This window comes from Clinocottus analis, unplaced genomic scaffold, assembly GCF_023055335.1.
Source record: "Clinocottus analis isolate CAN_PGR_092001 unplaced genomic scaffold, fCliAna1.0.p SCAF_18, whole genome shotgun sequence".
In the NCBI taxonomy this organism is placed as follows: Eukaryota; Metazoa; Chordata; class Actinopteri; order Perciformes; family Cottidae; genus Clinocottus; species Clinocottus analis.
In genome coordinates this window covers 6,244,208-6,268,670 of record NW_027175909.1, presented here as the reverse complement: position 1 = coordinate 6,268,670, position 24,463 = coordinate 6,244,208, and the positions used below count along the sequence as shown (strand labels likewise).

Sequence of the window (24,463 nt, the reverse complement as noted above, 5' to 3'; positions counted from 1 at the left end):
CAGAGGCCTCTCCAGCGCTTCCGCGTTAGGACCCAGACATAAGTAATCAAACCTGGAGCGTCGATGCGCAGCTGCGCGGCGTCCTCCACGAGGCCATCATCGATGGATCGATAGGTGATGTCTGCTGTTTGATTTCCCGCGAAAGAAACGCAATTTCTCGCGCCCGAGACGCTGGGACAAGTGCACAAGCCGCTTACTGGTGAGTTGAAGACAGTTAAACGGTGTAGCCTAATTTAGCATGTAAGTTATAGCGTATGTCCGCTAACAGCGGGTATATTATAAATACACCAGGCGTTGTTTGTGTGTTAGCCCCTCAACTGGAGCTTTACGGAGTGCTATGCTGCAAAGCTACTTGCAAGGACACGTTCTGTACACCGCAACCCGATTGTCCTTTTAAAAACTGTCGATTTAAGTTTTTCGTCTTTCACTGTACATCCATCCACACTCGAATAACACGCCGACATTATGTTTAGCAGTTACCAGTAGCTAGTTTTTAATTCGGCTTGCTTCTGATGAAGCAACACATATGTAAACAAATACGACCGTTAAGTGTACCAGTTATTAGGGCCCCGAGAAAGTGTGTTCATCCTGATAATATAATGCATAATACTTTAATTGTTTTTCAGACTGTCGTGATTTCAGGTCAAACTTCCATCTTACACAATGGGAATACATGGACTTGCTAAGCTGATCGCTGACCAGGCCCCTGGTGCCATCAAAGAGCAAGACATCAAGAACTACTTTGGTAACTACAGGCCCCGTTCTCTTCAAGCTGATGATGATGCCTGCATAATAAATAAGATAGAGATCAGATTAATAGTTAATTATCCCCCTTGCGCACATTGGATCAATGCAGGATGACTCAAAATAGGGCACAGTCACTTCCAAAAATGGCACGTCAGCTACGGCACATTGTAGATCTAGGTAATTCAATAAAGAGAGATTCATTGAGCCCGGGGCCAAATTAGTCTATAATTACTTCAATTAATCAATTTTGTTTAATTGTGATGTCGTAATATGTTTCAGTTGATTGTTCAAAACATTCTTTTCTTTGTCTTTAATCTTTTTTTTTAAAGGGGGCAATATTCCTCCCTGTCTGCCATCTGATTTGTAATTTAAAGTGTAACAAGTAAAGCTCTAGTTGTGTCAGCTAAATAATTTTCAATTAAAACCACACTGTGCATCTTTTACCTCATGCAGATCAATTCTGGGTGAACCAATGAATTTTGTAGCGGATGAAGGCTTGCACAGAAACCAGTTTAGATTGCATTCAGATATTCCCCTTAACGGCATTGTTTCGTTAACTCTTGCTGCTATTCTGAACTTTTGCAGGCAGGAAAATTGCCATAGATGCCTCCATGTGTATCTACCAGTTCCTGATTGCGGTGCGACAGGACGGTAACGTTCTGCAGAACGAGGATGGAGAGACGACGAGGTGCTAACCTCCCGCCCCACACACACACACACACACACACACACACACACACACACACACACACACACACACACACACACACACACACACAATATATGGGCACTGTAAAATAAATTCAGGCTGTGAACTCTCATAGTAGGAGACGCATAAGAGATAGAGTAGCTCTTGGATTGCTCTTAGATTAGGTCGCTCAAGTCTAGCCAGTGGTCTGAAATGTTTTTACCACCTGTTCTCTCTCTTCCTCAGCCACCTGATGGGAATGTTCTACCGGACGATCCGCATGCTGGAACATGGCATCAAACCTGTGTATGTCTTTGACGGCAAGCCCCCACAGCTCAAGTCAGCAGAAGTTAGTATGGGCTCTGCTCTCGCTGTAATCTTGTTTGCCTGTATTTCAAACAATATAGTCAGAACTGTTACATGATGTTTTTTAAGGTGGCATTGATGTTTAATTCAGAGCGGTGCTCCCGGTGATTTGTTGTTTGATAGACCAGTGAACACAAAAATATTTTAAAGCTACGTGTGAATCATCTATTTGAATACATTTTGTTCTTACCCGCCCATTGAACTAATGGCTTTTTCTAAGCTACATCAACTGTCTCTGGTTTGATCTTCCTCTTATTCTCTCTTTGCTCGTTGTGTCTTCTCCCCAGCTGGAGAAGAGAGGGGAGAGGAGGGCAGAGGCTGAGAAGATGCTTGCTCAAGCTCAGGAAATGGGTACCATTAATGCTTTTCAATCCTTGATTTCACAATAGTCATGAGTGCTGCCAGTCTAACATCGTTGTGCTCTGGTTTCATGTCGGCCCCGACCCGGTAAACTGATGTAATCGGTCTTGATATTTATTATATGACGAACTGTAAAAAAATTGTCGTTTTGCTTTTGTTATGTATAAAAATATCTGAGAAAAATGTTTTGTTTTTACCCAGGGGAACAAGAGAATATTGACAAATTCACCAAGCGTCTGGTCAAAGTCACAAAGCACCACAATGACGAGTGCAAGAAGCTGCTGACCCTGATGGGAGTGCCCTACGTTGAGGTTAGATCAACTCTCACTTTGCTGCTCTTGTTTACTCATTCCTACTTACTCTTACTCTTAGACTGTTTCCACATTTTGCTTGTCATTGAACTAGATGATGAGGACTTCTTTTCTGTGCTTTATTGTCAGAATTGGCTTTAAGTACACAAAATATAGTGGTAAAATATATACTGCCACCTTTTTCTCTTAAAATTGCTTTAAGTTTGCTAAAAGAGGTGTATTTCTGTTGTCCCCTTGATAGGCTTTGTTCCCTTAATACAGTCTGGAGAAATGAAGAAGCCTTTCTCAGAAAAATCATGAGCACCAGAAGGTGTCTGGGTGAATAATTCTCGAACATGTAATCTGATGTGTTTTCGTTTTGAAGGCTCCATGTGAGGCGGAGGCCAGCTGTGCCGCTCTGGTTAAAGCCGGGAAGGTCTTCGCCACAGCCACAGAGGATATGGATGGACTGACCTTCGGGACGAATGTCCTGCTTCGACACGTCACCGCCAGCGAAGCAAAGTAATGCGGTTTCTTCATCATCCCTTTTTAACTGCTGCGCTCTGTGGCAGAGATGTTCAGAGAATAGAGATGGCTTGAAGTTTTGCTCCTGGTGCAACTTTTGTGAAACCTTTGATATTAATCCTATTCCTTGGATGATGATCAAATTCAATCTGCAATTTAATGATCCATAATTGTTTTTGAGGCAAAATCGGGCCAAATTACTTGTTATTTACTACAACAGTTCACATGTTGTTGGATTGTACTATTAGCAGTGAATCATTCAGGAGAAAATGGCGTTTTTGTTTGTTTCACCATGAGTCATTTTGAATCTCATCGCCAGGGAATTTATTTGTTTCAGGAAACTTCCCATCCAAGAGTTCCACTTCAATCGCATCCTGCAGGACATCGGCCTGACCAATGAACAGGTAACTTTTTCCTTTCTTTGAGAAAGATGCAGCACGTTATACACTATAATCAAACTATCATTTTTCCTCTTGGGTCATGTTCAAGCGCCACAGCGTCCACTTTCATCATGGTGATGGTGCAGATGGCAAACTGCAAAGTGTTCACAGAAATGTCGCAGGACTCTCCAGCTGATTAGAACTGTCAGAGCTGTGAAGATGTAAACACGGTACCGCGGTGACATTTCTGTCTCCCTCGCATTAACTCAATCTTTCCGTGGTGCATCCCAGTTCATAGACCTGTGCATTCTGCTGGGCTGCGACTACTGCGGCACCATCAAGGGAATCGGGCCCAAGAGAGCCATCGATCTGATCAAACAACATGGCTGCATTGAGGAGATCCTAGAAAACATCGACTCTAAGGTAAGTTTGTGCTATAAAATCCAGTCGTCCGGGCAGCTGAACGAGGGAGTTTGGTTCTGATTCTTCGTTTGTTGCTTGTGTGCCTTCATGCAGAAGCACCCTGCTCCAGAGGACTGGCTGTACAAAGAGGCCAGGGGTTTGTTTCTGAAGGCGGAAGTGGTGGATTGTTCCACTGTGGAGTTAAAGTGGAGTGAGCCGGATGAGGAAGCTCTGATCCAGTTCATGTGTAACGAGAAACAATTCAGGTGAACCACCAACTGTCCCCCGATGCTGGGTTCATGTTCTCTGCTTGCTTTTTTTCTTCATTGGTTGTTGCAATGATATGACCAGACCAACTGGTTAGACAACAACTGACCACTAGGTGTCGCTGATGGCCACGTAGAGGCTGTACATGTGATTCATGGTTTAGAGTCCATACTAAAGTCTATTTATCACACACTCTCTTTCCATCTTCTGAAAGCTGCTTTGGATGCTTGTTTTTATTGCTGAGAAAATAAATGATGTGACGTCCAGCTGGAAATAACATTGTGCAACGGATAACATGTCATTTTGTATGCACGCATTGATTTATGTGGGTATGTGCACGCAGTGAGGACCGGATGCGTAACGGCTGTAAGAAGATTTTGAAGAGCCGACAGGCCAGCACACAAGGACGACTGGACTCTTTCTTCTCCATCACTGGATCGCTGTCCTCCAAACGCAAGGTACGTTAGAGCAACAACAGCTGTGTGTTTCCAAAACCATGGAATGAGGTGTACTGTATGTTGTCAAATTGTACTTTTCTAATAGCAAGTTGGCGTTATACACATTGTACATGATCCATTATCTTCTGAATGTTGGTCTCATTCGGTCTATTTTCTTTTGCCTCACTTAGGAACCTGAGCTCAAAGGATCAGCAAAAAAGAAGCAGAAGACGGGCGCCACGCCGGGCAAATTTAAGAAGGGGAAATAGATTGTGCAATAGATTGTGCACAGGACTCCTTGGTTAGCTTGGGGAAGCAACTATTACACACAAGCAAACGCCTAAATACAGAGTGTAAAAAGGAACATAGAGGTCCAGGTGAAGCAAGAGGAAGCTGCAACACAATGACATGTTGTGTGTGATGATTATTTCAGCTGAACAACTGAGTTTATACAAGAGTGAGCTGTGCTTTACCAAAGTGTTCTGTTATTGAATAAAAGTACTGAAGTGTTTTGTTTTTTAGAGCAATGTGTTATTTGTCTTTTTATTAATATTAATATACTGTTTGTGTCTATGAACTTCATATAGTTAATTACAACACGACTACTGAAAGTAAGTTGTACTTATACCTGACAACTGAATTGTAAATAACTAGTTGTCTTCTACTGTGGAAAGCCCACGGGCCCTACAGACGGTGGTTTTATATTTAGGGTTTTCATGCAGTGCAAACAGTTCCAAGTCCTAACTATGCTGATGTGACAAGACTATTATTGAAATAAATATGAAGCCACATGATCCGGAGTCCAGTTAATAATGCACGGCCTGCAGGACGTCACATTCACTGCATGTGCTGCTGGCAGCTGCTTGTCTCTGGAGCTGCCCTCATGTTTAGTTGGTGTTGACACTCTGACTTGACTAGAAAGCTGAACTTTAGCTGTGTGGCTTATCAAGCAGCCTGTCAGGGAGAAGTGATGTAATGTCCTGTGAAAAGCACATAATTAAGTTAAAGTACACAGAGGAAGTTGGTTAGTTGCATTCTGCAGGTTTCTCACTGATGATACACAACTTTCTGCAATCAGTTCTATATTGGTAAGTGTGGTTTTCAGTTTAAAGTATAAGTTATGTGTGCTAGGGTTGGGACAGTGGATTTACAGGATATTAAATAATAAGATGATGGTTTTGAATTTTCATTATTGCGATATTGTAAACATGCGAGTGCTTTTTTAAAGTGTTCGAGCTCACTGGAAATACAGGAATTATGAGCAAAAGAGCAGACTTTTTTTTTTTAAAGAGGGCGCAAGATTGTTTTTCACTAAAAGAGATGCTCACTCAGAAAAATGATGTATTGGGAATCAAAATAAATATTTGGTTTTTTTTAACCAAATGGAATGTATGGTAATTTTGTTATGTTCAAAGGGCCTTTTTCCTATTAAAGATATTTGTTAAAAACAGCTTTCTTTCTTTACCTCGTCAATTGTTTTCCAATGTACTGAACTCAACTGAATATATTTCATCATTTGTTAGAAACCGAGTGTGAGCAGTAATTATTAACTGCTCGCTTCTTCATACAGCTGCAGAGATTCCGATCATGTGATATATAACTATTTAAGCGTTTGAGGTTAGAAAGTTCCTGAATTGCATCACTTTGCTTGAAAACTTCTTGAAAACCTTTTCTCCTTTTTATTGTTGCAAATCATTTGTACTGCCTTTATTGATCTACATCTTTGAGCTTTAAAGCCACGTAGCTATTGTTTTATGATCTGCAGAAAAAAAATAAAAAGGCATTATGAAATGTAAAATTGTTTATGTGTTGTAGGAAACAAGCCAAGGCTTATTCATATTGAGTATAATTTACAGAATGAATGTCTCATTTAGATCAAACTGCTACTTAAAACACAATGCGTACAGGGCATGTAAAAGACGTGTGCGTTTTAAATAGGGAAGTTACTTCAAAACAACACAAATACTTAATAGAATCCGCATTATGACCAAGAATACTAATAAGAGCACTATTGTGTTTGTGAATCCAGGTGATGAGCGTCATGGCGGTCCAGTCTGTGAGAATGGTGACAGCCACCATGTTGCTGAGCGTCTGCTTCATTTCAGGTGAGCTGTTGGTTCAGTCACTTTTGTTTGGAGGCGTTACAAGAATAATTTACAGTGTGAACTGTCAGATCGGAGCAGAAAGAGTCACTTTTTTCAACTGTTCATGTCCTGATTGAAGCTTGTATGTGATCATTATGAACAAAATATTGCTGCTTACTTGTTTAGTGTTGTCACAGTTTGTTTATCATCAACCAGCTTCATGCTCATGTTAATCATGACTTATCATAATTCATGTTTTTGTCATGTTTATTTTTACACATTGTCTCCACTGTCAATCATTAGTCTGTTTCACAGGTGCTTTGGCTGATTGTGGGAGGAATCCAGCTCTCTTCATTACTGCACCTCAAAGGATAGAAGCACTGAATGGATCTTGTCTACAAATCCCATGTAACTTCAGTACTGAACCAGAGGAGGATTTCAACAGCGCAAGAACAACCTTCGGAGTGTGGATAAAAGATACTCTTAACTTTAACCAAAAGCCAAATAATGTGATTTTCAACAGTAGCAGGGTGAATAATATCTATCCAATAACTCTAACTGGAGACCTGAGTCAGAAAAACTGCACCACTTTATTTTCCAGTTTAATGCCATCATACAAAGGCGTCTACTTCTTCAGGATCGAGTACGACCCATTTCGTTCAACAGCTGCTTGTAATCCTCTTCAAATAACAGTTAATGGTGAGAGAGTTTTGATCAGTTTGTCTGTAATATCATTGTCACTGTGAGGCTACAGTGCTCATGTGGTTTGTCAAAGCTAATGCTAGCATGTTGCTGTTCAGCAGGCACAATCTGAGGATATAATGTGCTTGCTTACCATCTTTAGCCTCATCATTAGCACTAAACACAGTATTGGACACATTTATGTTTTGACCTGATGATGGTGATACCCCGACTGACAATTTAATCCAAATTTAGTTACTTTAATTACTGTTTAGTGTCACAGAAAGCAGTTTGAATACTAAAGCAATGTTTGCAGGGGCTTTGAGGACAAATACATTTTCTTACAACAGTAAAATAATCATAATTAAGGACCTTGAAGCAATTTGTATACAAAGGTGCCAGCATCATCACATGTTAAGTTCTGCTGTATTTGATTTAAACCACAGATTCTCCTCCAAAGCCCAGGATTGAGATCTCAGGTGACCTGAAGGAGAAGGAGTCTGTCTCCGTGAGCTGCTCAGCGTTCACTCCCTGTCCACACTCTCCTCCTGAACTCACCTGGACCCTCCAACAACAGCCTCGCATCATGATGGAGGAAAACAACGATCGAACCCTCACAACAAAGATCCAGATGACCATCGTTCTGTCAGACAAACACGATGGACTCACCATCAGCTGTTCTGCCAGATATCCTGTGAATGAAGGAAGAGAAAACAAGACGGCACAGGAGACAAAGACTCTCAATGTTTCCTGTGAGTGTTTGTTGTTGGATCCTGTCAGCACACGACCATTCTCCTCTCCTCAGGATCTCATTCAGGCTCTGATGCTACTCTCTCATCTCACCTCTCCGTCACATTTTCCTCAGACGCTCCCAAGGACACCTCTGTGTCCATCAGTCCACCAGGTCCGGTGTCAGCAGGCAGCTGGGTGAACCTGACCTGCTCTAGCAGAGCCAACCCTCCCGTCAGCCGCTTCACCTGGTTCAAGAACAGCTACGATGGAGCCGTCAGTATGTCTCAAGGAGACTTTTACAGCTTTAATGTCACCGATGAAGGTGGTTATCACTGTGTGGCCACCAATCAGCTCGGTAGTCAAACATCTCCAGAGATCTTCCTGACCATTAAAGGTAACTATTAAAGACGGCAGAGGAGACAAAGACTCTCAAGGTTTTATAAAGATCAGTCAGTTGGTATTTGAGGGTAACTGCAGGAATTTGAGATGTTTTAGACTCTTGGCATTTCAGAAGGTGACCATGCTGTTGTGTTGCAGGGGATCAACAGTCTGGACGCGTTGGTGCTCAAGTCATAGTGAAGACCTTGGGAATCACAATGCTCATCAGTGCATTGGTCGTCTTTGAGTGGTGAGGCAGACCTCCTACGATACGATGGTCTGCACATACAAACATGTTGGTCTCATTTGAAATGTGGTTGGGATGTTTGAGACAGATGATTATAATTAACATGTTGTATTCTCTCAGCCCACGTCTATATTGCATTATAAAGATATTTGTAACACAATCACGCATAATACACAATACAACACAAAACATCATTTTACAATGACGTATAGGGTCAAGTATAACTCTTAATATCTGCTGATTGGCAGTATTGCTGATTGGTGGCCACACGTAGTTTGCAAGGATCATAGTGTATTATAATTCCCATTGTTGTAATCCTCCAAACTATTGTAATAATGCATTATAATGTGATTATAAGTGGGAACTGTTTGCTTAAAAAAAGTGAAGAAATATGTGATTAATTCTACTCAATAACAAAACACACAATGTTCACTTAAAGCAAAACAATAACCAGAGTAACTTGCAAATTTCAGTGAGTTATACTGGACCTTATGTCATCATGAAATGCGTCATAATCCGCTGTGGTTATTGGTATTAAGCATTCTGAATATTTGCAGTGCAGGAAAAAAATAAGCATTATAAAGTGTGTTTATAAAACATTACAGTCTTTTAAAATGTGTCCAGAAAATGTATTCCGTCTTCTTTTTCTTCCAGCTGGTTTAGATTAAGACGCTCCACACAACCACAGAAGGTAAGATATCAGCTGATGAGACATATTTAATTATCAGGTAACTTAACGTTTCAGGAAGAAGGAAACATCCACGGGCTCTGCCGGATGGTTTCTTTGCTCAACTGTTTGCAATGAAAACTTTGTGAAGTTGCTCCATTCGGTTAGCCATAAAAAAAAAAAAAAAACATCAGAAAGGAAAACCTACAAGATAAATCTACGTTAAAAACAATTTAAACAAAAAGTCAAAACAGCTTTAAACCAGAATTCACTTATTGAGGGGCAGCCGGACAAGCTGTTATCGCCTTATAAGGATGATATGGCGAACATTGTCGTGTGTGTGTGTGTGTGCGTGTGTGTGTGTGTGTGTGTGTGTGTGTGTGTGTGTGTGTGTGTGTGTGTGTGTGTGTGAGAGAGGTTGAACATGTTCTTTGAGGCCCTAAATTAGGTGGTGAATTGCTCCATCTGTGGTTCTATAATGCTAGGTGTGGCGACACAAACACGTCTGTAACATAAAAGACATGTTGTATCTGTTCTCATCTTCACAGTAACTAAAACTCTTTCCTCAACAGAGCGCAGAGAAGGCGGACTATGTTAACAGTGGGGTTGAGTTGCATCCATCGTGAGCCTGGAAGAGGAAGAAGATTTTATAAAACGACAACTGTATTATCTATTCAGTACTCATTCGTCTAGTACACCACTTACAACGATGTGTGTAGATTTTAAAATCCTAAACTAATTCTATTTTTCAAAGATGACTGGAAAATAATGTTGCTGTATGCGCTTATCCTGCACTGTGTGTCTTTGTTAAAATCATAACACAAAAGTACAAACATCCTCTTAAATCTTTCATTCCATGCTGAAGGTTTCGTGGCTCCAGATTTGATCATTTGTTCTTAGGATTCAAAAAACATGCCTGGATCATGTAAATAATTTGTATTGCTTTGCCGGTGTTTCCGTTGGATGCATGTAGAGTGTGATAAATGAAATAAAAATGATGCATTTCATTCAGAAGAAAGTGTTATCACTTATTTTAACACAGAGCAAGACTCATGATTGCTGTGTAACCGTGTAGACAACTGCTGATATGATGTGCAGAAGTCAGCATGACGGTGTCTATACGTGTAAAACACATAAAGTTTATACATATATGTATATATGAATGCTTGCAATGAGTCATGGCATTTGTAAAAAAAAAAAAAACGTGCTCAAATTTGGACTTCCTTTTTTAAAACAATACCTCTCCTTGTGAGGTGGTTGGTTGAAGTGCTGCTGACGAGAACTTAGTTCCTCCTCGGACTCTAAAAGCATCACTCTGTAGTCTAGCCGTGGGCTCATCTGGTAAGGAAACATTTCACAGAACTATTATTTTTCTTAGAATTGATTTCATGCAGTAAAATAACAGTGAACTCAGTGGTTATGCAGGGCAAGTTCCCCAGTCAATTTGAAATAGAGAAGTTACGTGAAAACAAAGTGAAAACTTTAAAATCGTAAAAGGAAACATTCACAGTGTCATTGTGTTTGCGTATCCACGCAGGGAGCACGTCTCTGTCTCTGAATATGGTGACAAACAGCATGTTACTGAGCCTCCTCCTTGTTTCAGGTGAGCCGTTTGTTGCTTGAATCATTTGTCCCTTTCGTCAAAGGCCAGCATGAATGTTTTCTTCCAGTAGATGTTTTCCACATTTCGTTAATCATGGTGATGTGTTTAGGTGCGCGGGCTGATTGTTTCACGGACCTGTTCATTACTGCGCCGCAGAAGATGGACGCACTGAGTGGATCATGTTTGCAAATCCCCTGTAACTTCAGAGCTAAAAAGGATCACGATTTCAACAACAGACAACCAACCTTCGGAGTGTGGATTAAGCATGACTCCAATTTTGGCAGTAATCCAAGCAATGTGATTTTCAACAGCAGTGGGACTGTTACCACGTATCCGATGAATTTTACTGGAAACCTGATTGAGAAAAACTGCACCACTGTATTTTCCAGTTTACTCAAAATGTACACGGACGTATATTTCTTCAGAGCTGAGAATGAACCATTCAAGGCAACAGCTTCCTGTGATTCTCTTTATATAACAGTTCGAGGTGAGTGAGCTTTGGTTCTATTAGTAGGTGTATAATGTTGTCGTTGCAGCTTTGGCTTAAACTGAAAACACCTTCCTTACATTCAACTGTAAGATTGTCCAATGTCCAGCCAGTGATCAGTCAGGGCATTGAAAATGTCCTCATGTCATGTTCATGTGTCCAGTTCCATCCCTTCACATTCATCACCAGCAGAGAAACACTCACATGGATTTGGAACTGCTTTGAATGTCCCATTAGGAAGTTTTTCCACACGGTTGAAGCTGACTCTTACGATGAGGGGGGTCAAGTTTGCAGATGTTGTTAATCACTGGTACAAACAGTGTGAAATGTGTGATTTGAAACCGCAGATTCTCCTCCAAAGCCCAGGATTGAGATCTCAGGTGAGCTGAAGGAGAAGGAGTCTGTCTCCGTGAGCTGCTCAGCGTTCACTCCCTGTCCACACTCTCCTCCTGAACTCACCTGGACCCTCCAACAACAGCCTCGCATCATGATGGAGGAAAACAACGATCGAACCCTCACAACAAAGATCCAGACGACCATCGTTCTGTCAGACAAACACGATGGACTCACCATCAGCTGTTCTGCCAGATATCCTGTGAATGAAGGAAGAGAAAACAAGACGGCAGAAGAGACAAAGACTCTCAATGTTTCCTGTGAGTGTTTGTTGTTGGATCCTGTCAGCACACGACCATTCTCCTCTCCTCAGGATCTCATTCAGGCTCTGATGCTACTCTCTCATCTCACCTCTCCGTCACATTTTCCTCAGACGCTCCCAAGGACACCTCTGTGTCCATCAGTCCACCAGGTCCGGTGTCAGCAGGCAGCTGGGTGAACCTGACCTGCTCCAGCAGAGCCAACCCTCCCGTCAGCCGCTTCACCTGGTTCAAGAACGGCTCTGATGGAGCCGTCAGTGTGTCTCAAGGAGACTTTTACAGCTTTAATGTCACCGATGAAGGTGGTTATCACTGTGTGGCCACCAATCAGCTCGGTAGTCAAACATCTCCAGAGATCTTCCTGACCATTAAAGGTAACTATTAAAGGGACTTCAGCAATCAATACATTGCTACATGTCCACATTGTCTTCATTCAGTCACTTCTATTTGTGTTTTCTTTGTCTTGTCTGGAGGCGAAGTTAAATCTCGACAATTGAGCGCAGTTCTTGGAGGGATCATTGGAATCATCGGGATCATCGTACTCATCGGCCTTTTTGCTTGTTTTTGGTGAGTATCACAAATTATGTCTCAAATTAAATCGGATCGTTTACTGGCAGCTTGTACTTTGAACCCGACCTTTTGTCTTCCAGGCGCTTAAAGTCAACACATCCAACTGCACAACAGAGTCAGGTGAGAACATACCAAATTTGGGGTCATAGTTCTGTAACTATCAGAAGTTTCGCAAACACTTCTTGTTTTTTTTGGTTGCAGAATCTGACCGTAGAAGAGGCTGCCTCTTCAACAAGTACAAGAGAAGAAGACATCCATTATGGAGAGATTGACTTCTCGCGGCGCGGACCTGAACCCGCCTCGGTGCAGGACAGTGGACAGAAGCAGGACACACTGTATGCTCAGGTCAACGTGTCCCACACACCGAAGAGCTCGACACAGCCTGCTGACGGCCCAGAGGACCTCTACGCTCAAGTGAAGAGAAAATGAGTATCGCCGTGTCGTCCAACTTGGGTTGGATTCTTCATATGCGTTTATTTTTTATTTATATAAGAAGTTCCATCTTTTAGTTTATGTAAATATAAACAGGAGAATAAAACTCAATCTTCACTTCTTTCAGTTAATTAAAAGGGGAACTCACACCCTGATATCTTACACCAGTCACAAGATCACAATTTATATTTGTGACGAGGCGCCACACGACGGCATCTCTGTAAGAATAGATCTGTTTATCAGATCTGCACAAATATAGGACCGAACGATTCTAAGACAGCTGCTCACATGTCAACAGTGGACTACAAGATCATCTTTACTTTCAAAATGTGTCGTTTTTTTAATTTGATGTTTTTTCTCATTTACTAATCAATTTGGTTTCTCCGCTTTAATTTTTGTATTTTCATTACTTTGAAAAATGACCAAGACACATTTTCTGCAGTTGAAGATATTTATTCATTGCACTGTAATAAAAACCGTTTACGACTTCTACAATTTTCTTTTAATCTCAGTTGCATTTATTGGTCCAACATTTCACAAATTGTGTGTAAACATCACCTGAAATCATACAATTTAAATCACAAACATTAAATGAGCGGCAAAAATGAACTATGCATAGTATTTCTCACTGGAAAACGGCTACCATGTTTTGAGTTTAGCTGTCTTTTGATATAAATTTATTTGAATATAAAGCTTAATTCAAAACAGAAAGGGCATTTCCTGAGACTCGGTCAATAGTGTTTTAAATGATCTGGTGCTAAAATTCACTTTAAAGCTTTTTATGAGTAAAAATGTTTCAACTTCTTTGGTCAGAACTTTGCCAAAAAAAAAGATCTTTGGGCTTCAGCTTGTAAACATTAGCAGCCCAGACGTTGTATTGTTAAAGGCACCACAAGGCCGTGCAGATTGTGTTGGAGTACAATGCCCGGTCTCGAGTGAATGGAGGTAGTGACATTAGCTTCTCTGTAGAATAAGTTTCACAACGTCAAAGAAATGTAACCTTAATGTTGAGACAAACCTCTCTCTCTCTCTCTGGTGGCATTAGTGGAAGTCATGTCCAAAGTTGTTGCATTGTAAATCATTAGCTTTTTATTGCTGATATTTTTATCCCGAGCAGATTTCTCTTCTTAAAAAGACAAAGGCGAGGGTCACCGGTTGTGTTTTCATACACAGAGAAAGTCCACTACTGGCCTGGCTATTTGTCTTTTTTGAAGCGTAGTTTTTTTTAATCGGACGTTGATGAAAAACAACAACAATGCATGCAGTTTGTGAAAGCCAAAGAGGAGTTGAGAGTCTCAACCTAGTTCTCTAATCCCAGCGTTTGTGTTTACGTGGATAAAACCAAAACTGCAGTGACAGAACTTGAGATCTCAGGTGACCTGAAGGAGAAGGAGTCTGTCTCCGTGAGCTGCTCAGCGTTCACTCCCTGTCCACACTCTCCTCCTGAACTCACCTGGACCCTCCAACAACAGCCTCGCATCATGATGGAGGAAAACAACGATCGAACCCTCACAACAAAGATCCAGACGACCATCGTTCTGTCAGACAAACACGATGGACTCACCATCAGCTGTTCTGCCAGATATCCTGTGAATGAAGGAAGAGAAAACAAGACGGCAGAAGAGACAAAGACTCTCAATGTTTCCTGTGAGTGTTTGTTGTTGCATCCTGTCAGCACACGACCATTCTCCTCTCCTCAGGATCTCATTCAGGCTCTGATGCTACTCTCTCATCTCACCTCTCCGTCACATTTTCCTCAGACGCTCCCAAGGACACCTCTGCGTCCATCAGTCCACCAGGTCCGGTGTCAGCAGGCAGCTGGGTGAACCTGACCTGCTCCAGCAGAGCCAACCCTCCCGTCAGCCGCTTCACCTGGTTCAAGAACAGCTACGATGGAGCCGTCAGTGTGTCTCAAGGAGACTTTTACAGCTTTAATGTCACCGATGGAGGAGTTTATCACTGTGTGGCCACCAATCAGCTCGGTAGTCAAACATCTCCAGACATCTTCCTGACCATTAAAGGTAAACACAGAACTGTATTGCTTCCTGTGTATTAGGAGCAGCTAATGTGATGTTGTTGGCTAACATCACGTCTGCAAACATGATAGTGACGCAGCATTTCTTTACATATGCGTTTCTTTATGTAGCCAGGGTGAGCATTCTTCTTCTTCTGACAGACTTGGTCAATAATAAAGTTTTGTTCATGTAGGAATAAAACAGCTGGAAAGTGTCTTACCATGGATCGCAGTTGGTGGAGGGATCCTTGTATTCATCTGTGCCGGTGTTGTTATTTGGTGAGTAACTTAAATACAGTTATCCGCTCAAAATGAGTGCATTTCAATGCATTTCTTAGGATTATTTAGTTTTTTAAAGGGCTTGCATTTGATACTGTATTCAATTTTGAATGAACGTCCTCAACTTATCAAAATCTCTGAGACTAATTTACTTACATGTATTTTTCTTATACTGATTATTCAAAGTCAAATATGTGTGGCGTTCCTCAGGGTTCTTCTATACCTGGGCCAAACTGTTGCATCTACTTGCTGGTTACAATATACACAATGCAGAAATGTAATACACATGACAAGTATTCTTTTGCAGACTATGTTGATATCATTCCATAATTGGGTGTGTAATACATACATGTTGGATTATAATTAAAGATTTGTTAACCTAATGTTGACAAATGAGTGTAAGAAACCTTTGATCCGTCTTCAAATGTAAAACTTGACTGAACTCGACCTTCACTTAGTCCAAGAGGCAGCTAGGTGTCGAGAATGAGTGAACAGTTCAAGCACATTGACTTTCATATTTCACTGGTCTGGTCAATAGGCGAAAATGGGTGTAAAAAAATCCTCCAAGCTGTGAAATGACCTGCTTTGAGCTCTTTTTGCATTGTATTATCAATTGTTGTCCATTTCTGTATTTTAATGACAATTTCTAAATTGCACTTAAAGCACTTTATTACACAGAAGAATGAAGCTGACAGCTGTCTTGTCTTTCAGGTGGTTGAAGTTAAAATGTTGAACTTTACAAACACAGGTAGGAAACAACTTAAACATACTTCAGATAATGTGTTATGGGTATGTTTCTAACGCTTAAGATCTGGACTGAACTGGTTCCTCATGAGGAACTAAACATGCAAAACCCAAGAAACATCCTGTCAAAAACCAACAATAATCCACTGTGTTGGCATTCATGTTTTCCATTGCCACCTCTACAAGATGCTGGTTATTTGGATGGTTGTCACCGTCTCATAGCAGCTGAGAGAAAAATGAGGTGAACTGAAGGGAATAGACTGTGCCTCACAGCATTTCTGGTTAATTTATCACAGAGCCGCACCGCTCTGGAGCCAGCTGTTCAGGAGTCAGCCAGAGCAACAGAAACGGGAGACGTCCAATATGAAGAGATTGACTTCTCCAAGAGGAGACCTGAACCGGCCTCGAAGCAGGACAGTGGACAGCAGCAGGACACACTGTACCCGCAGGTCAACGTGTCCAAGACACTGACGAGAACAGACGGCTGACCGCTAAAGAGGAAGGATTGTGCAGGTGAGTGTTTGAAAAGTTTAATGAAACATGTTATTTTGACATGGAAATATTTTCTTCAGTTCTTTGAAATGTAAAGTCGGACATTTTGAAAAAATAATGCATCAGTACGTGAGGTGTTCATAGATCTTTGAATTCTTTTTGGGTTCAGATTATTGCAGCTCATCTTAAGGTGAAGTACAGTCATTGTTTCTGCATGAGAAGGTCAGAGATGTGTGAACATTAATATGTGAGGTAGTAGTGACAATGTCACAAGTTCCCGTTTGAGTTTTGGCAGTTACAAGAAACATTACAATGATTTTGCACACTACAATCACTGTTGTAAGCAAGCCACACACCATTAGGATGTCATTAGTTTCAGCCAATGATGTGGGTAAAACTTCCCTTGTCTTTATATGGCTCTTTGTGGTAGACTGGTCAGCAAGAAGTCTATAGACAAGTGAGAAACCTTTTCACTTTAGTTTCCCACTGTACAGTGGTTGTATAGCCCCAAATCACAAATACAAGATTCGCCTCAGAGGGCTTTACTGTGTAAATATGTTTTGATTTTTCATAATTTTTATCCCACCTAGGAAGAGGATTTATACATGTCTAAGGACAATTACAGATTGAAATTTCAAACCTCATTCCCGACTCCACCCACTCCACCCTCCCACCGTAGGGTTACAGGCTATGGAATTTATACATAATATAAATTCAGAGGGCTTTACAATCTGTACACATGACATCCCTGTCCTAGAACCTCACATCGGATCAGGAAAAACTCCCCAAATAAAGATTGGTCCATGGGTTTGAAGTGTTGCATTTTATAAATACAAAATTGCAATTGTTCCATTTCTTAGCTTCCTTTTAGAGATTTACAAAAATATTGCAGTACATTCATGTGTGCTGTCTATCAAATGATTTCAAAAACGAGCAGTGACTTATGAATAACCTTTATTTGACAGAACATTGACAGCTATTTTCATTTCACATGGAGTAAAAAAAAAAAAAATACAATCCAAGATGGTTGTTGATGCAGGAACAGTGATGCCACCAGCTAGGATACATTGTAATGACAAAAATTGACAGGGTCGTTTAAGTGTTTTAATGTTAAACTCTTACAGCTAAATTATTGTTAAATATGCCAAATGTGCATTAGATTACATAGAGCGTTTAAGACCTGATGCCAAGCTTCCAGGGGCTCTAAATTTAGAACCCAGATATGCACTAAATAGGATATTTTATTGTAAAAATAACACAAGCAAGTATGACAATGTAAAAACTATCAATTGAAAAAAAATCATGATATTGTGCTGGGGCAAAACGGCCAATAGCAAACAAACACCAATTAAATATAAATATCAGTGAGTTTTACTACAAAGCAGACAACGCCACCTGCCAGGAAACTGAGCCACAGGGCTCTGAAAAGCTCAGAGGAGCAGCGTTCACATTTATCACAATTTAAATAAAAGGATGAGACCACACCACAAAAAAAAAACAGAGCAAAGTGACTGGCTCCAGCTTCGACAGTCCCTGGCACGCTACTAAAAATATGCTCACAGGTTTTCCTGTGTTAATCTTGACAATACGTCGTTCAATTCAATTCAGTTTGTTTAGCCCAAAATCACAAATACAAGATTTGCCTCGGAGGGCTTTACAATCTGTACACATGACATCCCTGACCCAAGACCTCACATAGGATCAGGAGCAACAAATCTCCCGAATAAAGATAGTAAAATTGTCATTGTAGTTCCAGGATTGTAAACCCCAATGCTTTTTGTGTGTGCACATTTTTTCACCAAAAAAAACAAAACAAAACAAAAAAAACTTACGTGTGAAAATCTTTCAGGATACACTGGCAACAAGCAAGACAAAACACATGAAAAAAAATCTTACCTTGGCAAAAACACTGAAAAGGTGAGACTGCCCAGTGAAGAAAGACAACGACACAAAACCACTATGTTGAGTCAAAACCTAGAAACAAGTCAAAAATACAAGAAAAGACAGACAAAGACGAGCACAGCGACTAAACACACAAGCGAGGATGGCTAATCAGGCACAGCTGAAAGGGATCAAGGCCGGCGAGGTGAATCACACTGGCGGAGGGATACGCGCGAGGACAGGAAGTGGCGTAACTATGGCAACGTAAAACAGGAAATAACTGAAAAAAGCGGAAAACAATCAAAATAAAACAAAAACATTTAGTGTACAGCTGTTAAAAACCCTTTTCAACAGCAGCACAGCCCTAATAATCTCATTTCAACATTCAATAAATGTATCCACAATGTCCCCATAAATAAAGTTATTTCTGCATTTAATAATCAAGGTGCGCGAGAGAGAGAGAGAGAGAGAGAGAGAGAGAGAGAGAGAGAGAGAGAATTACCTTATTGATCCCTGAAGGGAAATTCAGGGTCCAAGTAGCTCAAGACATCACACAAAATAATATATACATACACACACTATCAAAAAAGATTGTCCAAAGAAAAATTAAAAACAATTAAAAACAGGTTGGGTGAGGAGAAGTCCAGGTTGGGTTGGAGGGAGGGGGCCAACATAGCCAGTAGATAGTGAACCCCGTATATAAATTGTGAGTGCGTGGGCTGGGGGCTGTGCATATTTGAGGGGGAGGAGACTATGCAGAGAAGTCTAACACAGTAGCTCTGATAGACTTTGACAGGTTGAACAGTTATATGGCTCTAGGGATGAATGATTTACCCAGCCCATCGGTTTTGCATGACAGCGAGCGCAGTCTGCAGCTGATCACACTCCTTTGTTGCATGATGGTACTGTAGAGTGGATAGAGAGAGAGAGAGAGAGAGAGAGAGAGAGAGAGAGAGAGAGAGAGAGAGAGAGAGAGAGAGAGAGAGAGAGAGAGAGAGAGTGAGTGTGTGTGTGTATTTCGTCACACATGTAGGCTCTCAACAAGTAAAATAATCAGTTCCATCTCATGATACCTTCATTTAATCACTGGCAGGTAAATTAATGGACGTTGTGGTATTTTCAGAATCCAGTAGTGGTTATAGTACAAATGTGCATACAAGTAAGAGTGAGAATTCATTTTCTATTTACATGAACGCCAGCAGTGATATTTTGATCCACCTTTCCGGTTCCTTTTACAGCTCGTCATGGTTCATAGACCTGTGACTTCTGCATTGACCTCATCCGACATCACAGCTGCACTCAGGATAAAACACTCACTCCAATGTAAGTTGATGTAAATGTAAGTTGATGTCTACTACAATCCAAACAGCGAATGGGAGAACACGTCTTTCTCCATTTTTTATTAGTTATATTTCATCTAATTATGACAGAGTTAAAAACTATTAAGGAACAAATTGACTGATTACTTGTAGCATCAATGCAGAACCATTCAGAGAAGTTACTCGTGTTTTACTTTTTAAATTCACGTGTTCATATTTAATGTCACAGAGAAAGAACAATGTCAGGACTCATGGGCAAATAATATATCAATACGTTGTCTAAAGTAGCTTCCCATCTGAACCTTTTCCATGTTATTCATGCCAGTGAGTGCCTTATATTAGTCTGACTGCTTGGCGAGTACTTTTTCACAGCTTCCGATGGATTCCAGTATTTCCCATCCTCTATGCTTATGTATTTGTTTACATAGAACATAAAACTCCTTACCTTTTGTCTGCTGGTGTTTATCAAATGTACTTTTTGAATATTTGGTATAGATATTTGAGATGAAGGGGAAGTAGAGAGTATGAATGAGAAAACGTTTTAGCTATTGGGGTAAGTCATTTATTTCATGATGAAGTTGTAATAACACAAATAAAGGTGTGTGAGGTTCATCGGTCGTATTGATATAAAGACAGAAGATATTGACTCAGGATATGAGCAGTTAAGGGGAGAATTCTTATTTAACACAACTGCTCTCGCTCTCTGCCCTGAAATTGAAGGAAGTGGGATTGGTTTTAAATTACAACAGAAAGGGAAGTTGGTTTGTTGAACATGTTGAAATTCCTGAGTTGCAATAATTTTCGCTTGAACTCCACCAGCCGAAGGATGTCATTGCCACTCTCGCTCCTTCTGTAAGACAACATTTATGGTTTTATGCACTCACACGCGCATGTTGAATGCTTCATAAGATCTACAGCACGACGAGCGTCATGGCAGTCCAGTCTGTGAGGATGGTGACAGCCAACATGTTGCTGAGAGTCTTCTTTCTCTCAGGTGAGCTTTTCATTCAGTCACTGCGCTTGAATTCCACTTGAATCCCTTACTACTTGAACTTGAAACACAAAGCATATCATTTATGTGAATATTACAATCAGTATTTTCTGCCTGTGCTCTTTTGTCCCTGAGACAAGACCGACAGTTATTTAGAGATACAGACGGGTTTGGGCACCACTAGGTTTAGCCTTGTGGGGGATAGTTGTTAAGGGAAGAAGAAAAAAACACAATGGAAAACTATTACTGTTCAACTATGTTTATTTTCATGTTTTTGTCATGTTTATTTTTACACATTGTCTCCACTGTCAATCATTAGTCTGTTTCACAGGTGCTTTGGCTGATTGTGGGAGGAATCCAGCTCTCTTCATTACTGCACCTCAAAGGATAGAAGCACTGAATGGATCTTGTCTACAAATCCCATGTAACTTCAGTACTGAACCAGAGGAGGATTTCAACAGCGCAAGAACAACCTTCGGAGTGTGGATAAAAGATACTCTTAACTTTAACCAAAATCCAAATAATGTGATTTTCAACAGTAGCAGGGTGAATAATATCTATCCAATAACTCTAACTGGAGACCTGAGTCAGAAAAACTGCACCACTTTATTTTCCAGTTTAATGCCATCATACAAAGGCAAATACTTCTTCAGGATCGAGAACAGGCCGTTTCTTGCAACAGCTTCTTGTAATCCTCTTCAAATAACAGTTAATGGTGAGAGAGTTTTGGTTTTCATCAGTCAGTCTGTGATGTTATTCTTTAGAATAAAACAGTAAAAACAGTTCAAGTTAACCTTCATTGTGAATGTTAATATCTACAGACACCAGCCTGGGACCGGAGAATGACAAGTTTAAACTTCCTGGATATTACTGTGTACTACACTAATAGTCTCATGAAGAAGCTGTCTGCCATGCAGACTTATTCATATGAAACTTGAAAAAGGGGAAGTCTCATGGGTTCAGTTATTTTCACTATTGGCTATCTGCGGTGGTGCTATCTAAGTTTACATTTTATTTGACCCGTACAGGGGGTCACAAGATAAATCTGAAGGGTCTTGAGGTTATCAATAGGAGAGGAAAGGTGGGAAATAGTCATTTCTGCTCCACACATGTGTTTATATTTCTGACTTTTCTCTCATCTTTGCTTTATGTGAAATATTGGAGACTTTTTGCCTTTTTTAAGGCTCAAACAATTATTGAAATGAAACAATGTGAGAAGTTCAGAAGGGAAACGTCTCTTTGAAACAACTCAGAAATATCAGAAATTTACAAGAAGCTGTAAACAAACACATTATTTTTTTTAATAAGGGATCACAATGCAAAAGCTGTTAGTGGCCTAACATTACAATATTTTGCTCTCAAATGTAAAAGAGCTCTGTGAGTCTGGCTGTAGACTCCTATCTCGTTGCTGTGTTGTTCAGTGCATGATCTGTATTTGATTTAAAACCACAGATTCTCCTCCAAAGCCCAGGATTGAGATCTCAGGTGAGCTGAAGGAGAAGGAGTCTGTCTCCGTGAGCTGCTCAGCGTTCACTCCCTGTCCACACTCTCCTCCTGAACTCACCTGGACCCTCCAACAACAGCCTCGCATCATGATGGAGGAAAACAACGATCGAACCCTCACAACAAAGATCCAGACGACCATCGTTCTGTCAGACAAACACGATGGACTCACCATCAGCTGTTCTGCCAGATATCCTGTGAATGAAGGAAGAGAAAACAAGATGGCAGAAGAGACAAAGACTCTCAATGTTTCCTGTGAGTGTTTGTTGTTGGATCCTGTCAGCACACGACCATTCTCCTCTCCTCAGGATCTCATTCAGGCTCTGATGCTACTCTCTCATCTCACCTCTCCGTCACATTTTCCTCAGACGCTCCCAAGGACACCTCTGTGTCCATCAGTCCACCAGGTCCGGTGTCAGCAGGCAGCTGGGTGAACCTGACCTGCTCCAGCAGAGCCAACCCTCCCGTCAGCCGCTTCACCTGGTTCAAGAACAGCTACGATGGAGCCGTCAGTGTGTCTCAAGGAGACTTTTACAGCTTTAATGTCACCGATGAAGGTGGTTATCACTGTGTGGCCACCAATCAGCTCGGTAGTCAAACATCTCCAGACATCTTCCTGGCCATTAAAGGTAACTATTAAAGGGACTTCAGCAATCAATACATTGCTACATGTCCACATTGTCTTCATTCAGTCACTTCTATTTGTGTTTTCTTTGTCTTGTCTGGAGGCGAAGTTAAATCTCGACAATTGAGCGCAGTTCTTGGAGGGATCATTGGAATCATCGGGATCATCGTACTCATCGGCCTTTTTGCTTGTTTTTGGTGAGTATCACAAATTATGTCTCAAATTAAATCGGATCGTTTACTGGCAGCTTGTACTTTGAACCCGACCTTTTGTCTTCCAGGCGCTTAAAGTCAACACATCCAACTGCACAACAGAGTCAGGTGAGAACATACCAAATTTGGGGTCATAGTTCTGTAACTATCAGAAGTTTCGCAAACACTTCTTGTTTTTTTTGGTTGCAGAATCTGACCGTAGAAGAGGCTGCCTCTTCAACAAGTACAAGAGAAGAAGACATCCATTATGGAGAGATTGACTTCTCGCGGCGCGGACCTGAACCCGCCTCGGTGCAGGACAGTGGACAGAAGCAGGACACACTGTATGCTCAGGTCAACGTGTCCCACACACCGAAGAGCTCGACACAGCCTGCTGACGGCCCAGAGGACCTCTACGCTCAAGTGAAGAGAAAATGAGTATCGCCGTCCAACTTGGGTTGGATTCTTCATATGCGTTTATTTTTTATTTATATAAGAAGTTCCATCTTTTAGTTTATGTAAATATAAACAGGAGAATAAAACTCAATCTTCACTTCTTTCAGTTAATTAAAAGGGGAACTCACACCCTGATATCTTACACCAGTCACAAGATCACAATTTATATTTGTGACGAGGCGCCACACGACGGCATCTCTGTAAGAATAGATCTGTTTATCAGATCTGCATAAATATAGGACCGAACGATTCTAAGACAGCTGCTCACATGTCAACAGTGGACTACAAGATCATCTTTACTTTCAAAATGTGTCGTTTTTTTAATTTGATGTTTTTTCTCATTTACTAATCAATTTGGTTTCTCCGCTTTAATTTTTGTATTTTCATTACTTTGAAAAATGACCAAGACACATTTTCTGCAGTTGAAGATATTTATTCATTGCACTGTAATAAAAACCGTTTACGACTTCTACAATTTTCTTTTAATCTCAGTTGCATTTATTGGTCCAACATTTCACAAATTGTGTGTAAACATCACCTGAAATCATACAATTTAAATCACAAACATTAAATGAGCGGCAAAAATGAACTATGCATAGTATTTCTCACTGGAAAACGGCTACCATGTTTTGAGTTTAGCTGTCTTTTGATATAAATTTATTTGAATATAAAGCTTAATTCAAAACAGAAAGGGCATTTCCTGAGACTCGGTCAATAGTGTTTTAAATGATCTGGTGCTAAAATTCACTTTAAAGCTTTTTATGAGTAAAAATGTTTCAACTTCTTTGGTCAGAACTTTGCCAAAAAAAAAGATCTTTGGGCTTCAGCTTGTAAACATTAGCAGCCCAGACGTTGTATTGTTAAAGGCACCACAAGGCCGTGCAGATTGTGTTGGAGTACAATGCCCGGTCTCGAGTGAATGGAGGTAGTGACATTAGCTTCTCTGTAGAAGAAGTTTCACAACGTCAAAGA

The 24,463-nt window shown here is 40.7% G+C and overlaps 5 protein-coding genes across 6 annotated transcripts; all 5 read left to right on the top strand.

Moving 5' to 3' along the window:
- Positions 1-113: 113 nt before the first annotated feature.
- fen1 (flap structure-specific endonuclease 1) lies at positions 114-4,983 on the top strand. Of its 2 annotated transcripts, none has more exons than XM_068581748.1 (12): positions 114-199; positions 627-745; positions 1,333-1,435; positions 1,682-1,784; positions 2,089-2,152; positions 2,363-2,472; positions 2,837-2,973; positions 3,314-3,380; positions 3,648-3,779; positions 3,873-4,024; positions 4,369-4,483; positions 4,654-4,983. In XM_068581748.1, the coding sequence occupies exons 2-12, from the start codon at positions 664-666 to the stop codon at positions 4,729-4,731; spliced, it is 1,143 nt and encodes a 380-aa protein (XP_068437849.1). In that variant the 5' UTR covers positions 114-199; positions 627-663; the 3' UTR covers positions 4,732-4,983. The 2 variants fall into 2 exon arrangements, with proteins under 2 accessions (XP_068437849.1, XP_068437850.1); XM_068581749.1 differs by lacking the exon at positions 114-199 and adding an exon at positions 220-240.
- Positions 4,984-6,524: 1,541 nt separating this feature from the next.
- LOC137788979 (sialic acid-binding Ig-like lectin 10) lies at positions 6,525-9,312 on the top strand. Its single transcript, XM_068582193.1, has 6 exons — positions 6,525-6,567; positions 6,862-7,245; positions 7,674-7,979; positions 8,093-8,353; positions 8,497-8,587; positions 9,239-9,312. Exons 1-6 carry the CDS (start codon positions 6,525-6,527, stop codon positions 9,303-9,305), a joined length of 1,152 nt encoding a protein of 383 aa, XP_068438294.1. The 3' UTR covers positions 9,306-9,312.
- Positions 9,313-9,842: 530 nt separating this feature from the next.
- On the top strand, positions 9,843-13,375 carry LOC137788978 (sialic acid-binding Ig-like lectin 12). Its single transcript, XM_068582192.1, has 8 exons — positions 9,843-9,856; positions 10,826-10,854; positions 10,964-11,341; positions 11,689-11,994; positions 12,108-12,368; positions 12,468-12,561; positions 12,645-12,684; positions 12,766-13,375. The coding sequence occupies exons 1-8, from the start codon at positions 9,843-9,845 to the stop codon at positions 12,991-12,993; spliced, it is 1,350 nt and encodes a 449-aa protein (XP_068438293.1). The 3' UTR covers positions 12,994-13,375.
- A 542-nt stretch (positions 13,376-13,917) lies between these two features.
- LOC137789071 (cell adhesion molecule 3-like) lies at positions 13,918-23,645 on the top strand. Its single transcript, XM_068582324.1, has 6 exons — positions 13,918-13,924; positions 14,350-14,643; positions 14,757-15,017; positions 22,948-23,041; positions 23,125-23,164; positions 23,246-23,645. Exons 1-6 carry the CDS (start codon positions 13,918-13,920, stop codon positions 23,471-23,473), a joined length of 924 nt encoding a protein of 307 aa, XP_068438425.1. The 3' UTR covers positions 23,474-23,645.
- LOC137789054 (vascular cell adhesion protein 1-like) lies at positions 21,407-22,859 on the top strand. Its single transcript, XM_068582312.1, has 3 exons — positions 21,407-21,431; positions 22,183-22,474; positions 22,588-22,859. The coding sequence occupies exons 1-3, from the start codon at positions 21,429-21,431 to the stop codon at positions 22,857-22,859; spliced, it is 567 nt and encodes a 188-aa protein (XP_068438413.1). The 5' UTR covers positions 21,407-21,428.
- Positions 23,646-24,463: the final 818 nt, after the last annotated feature.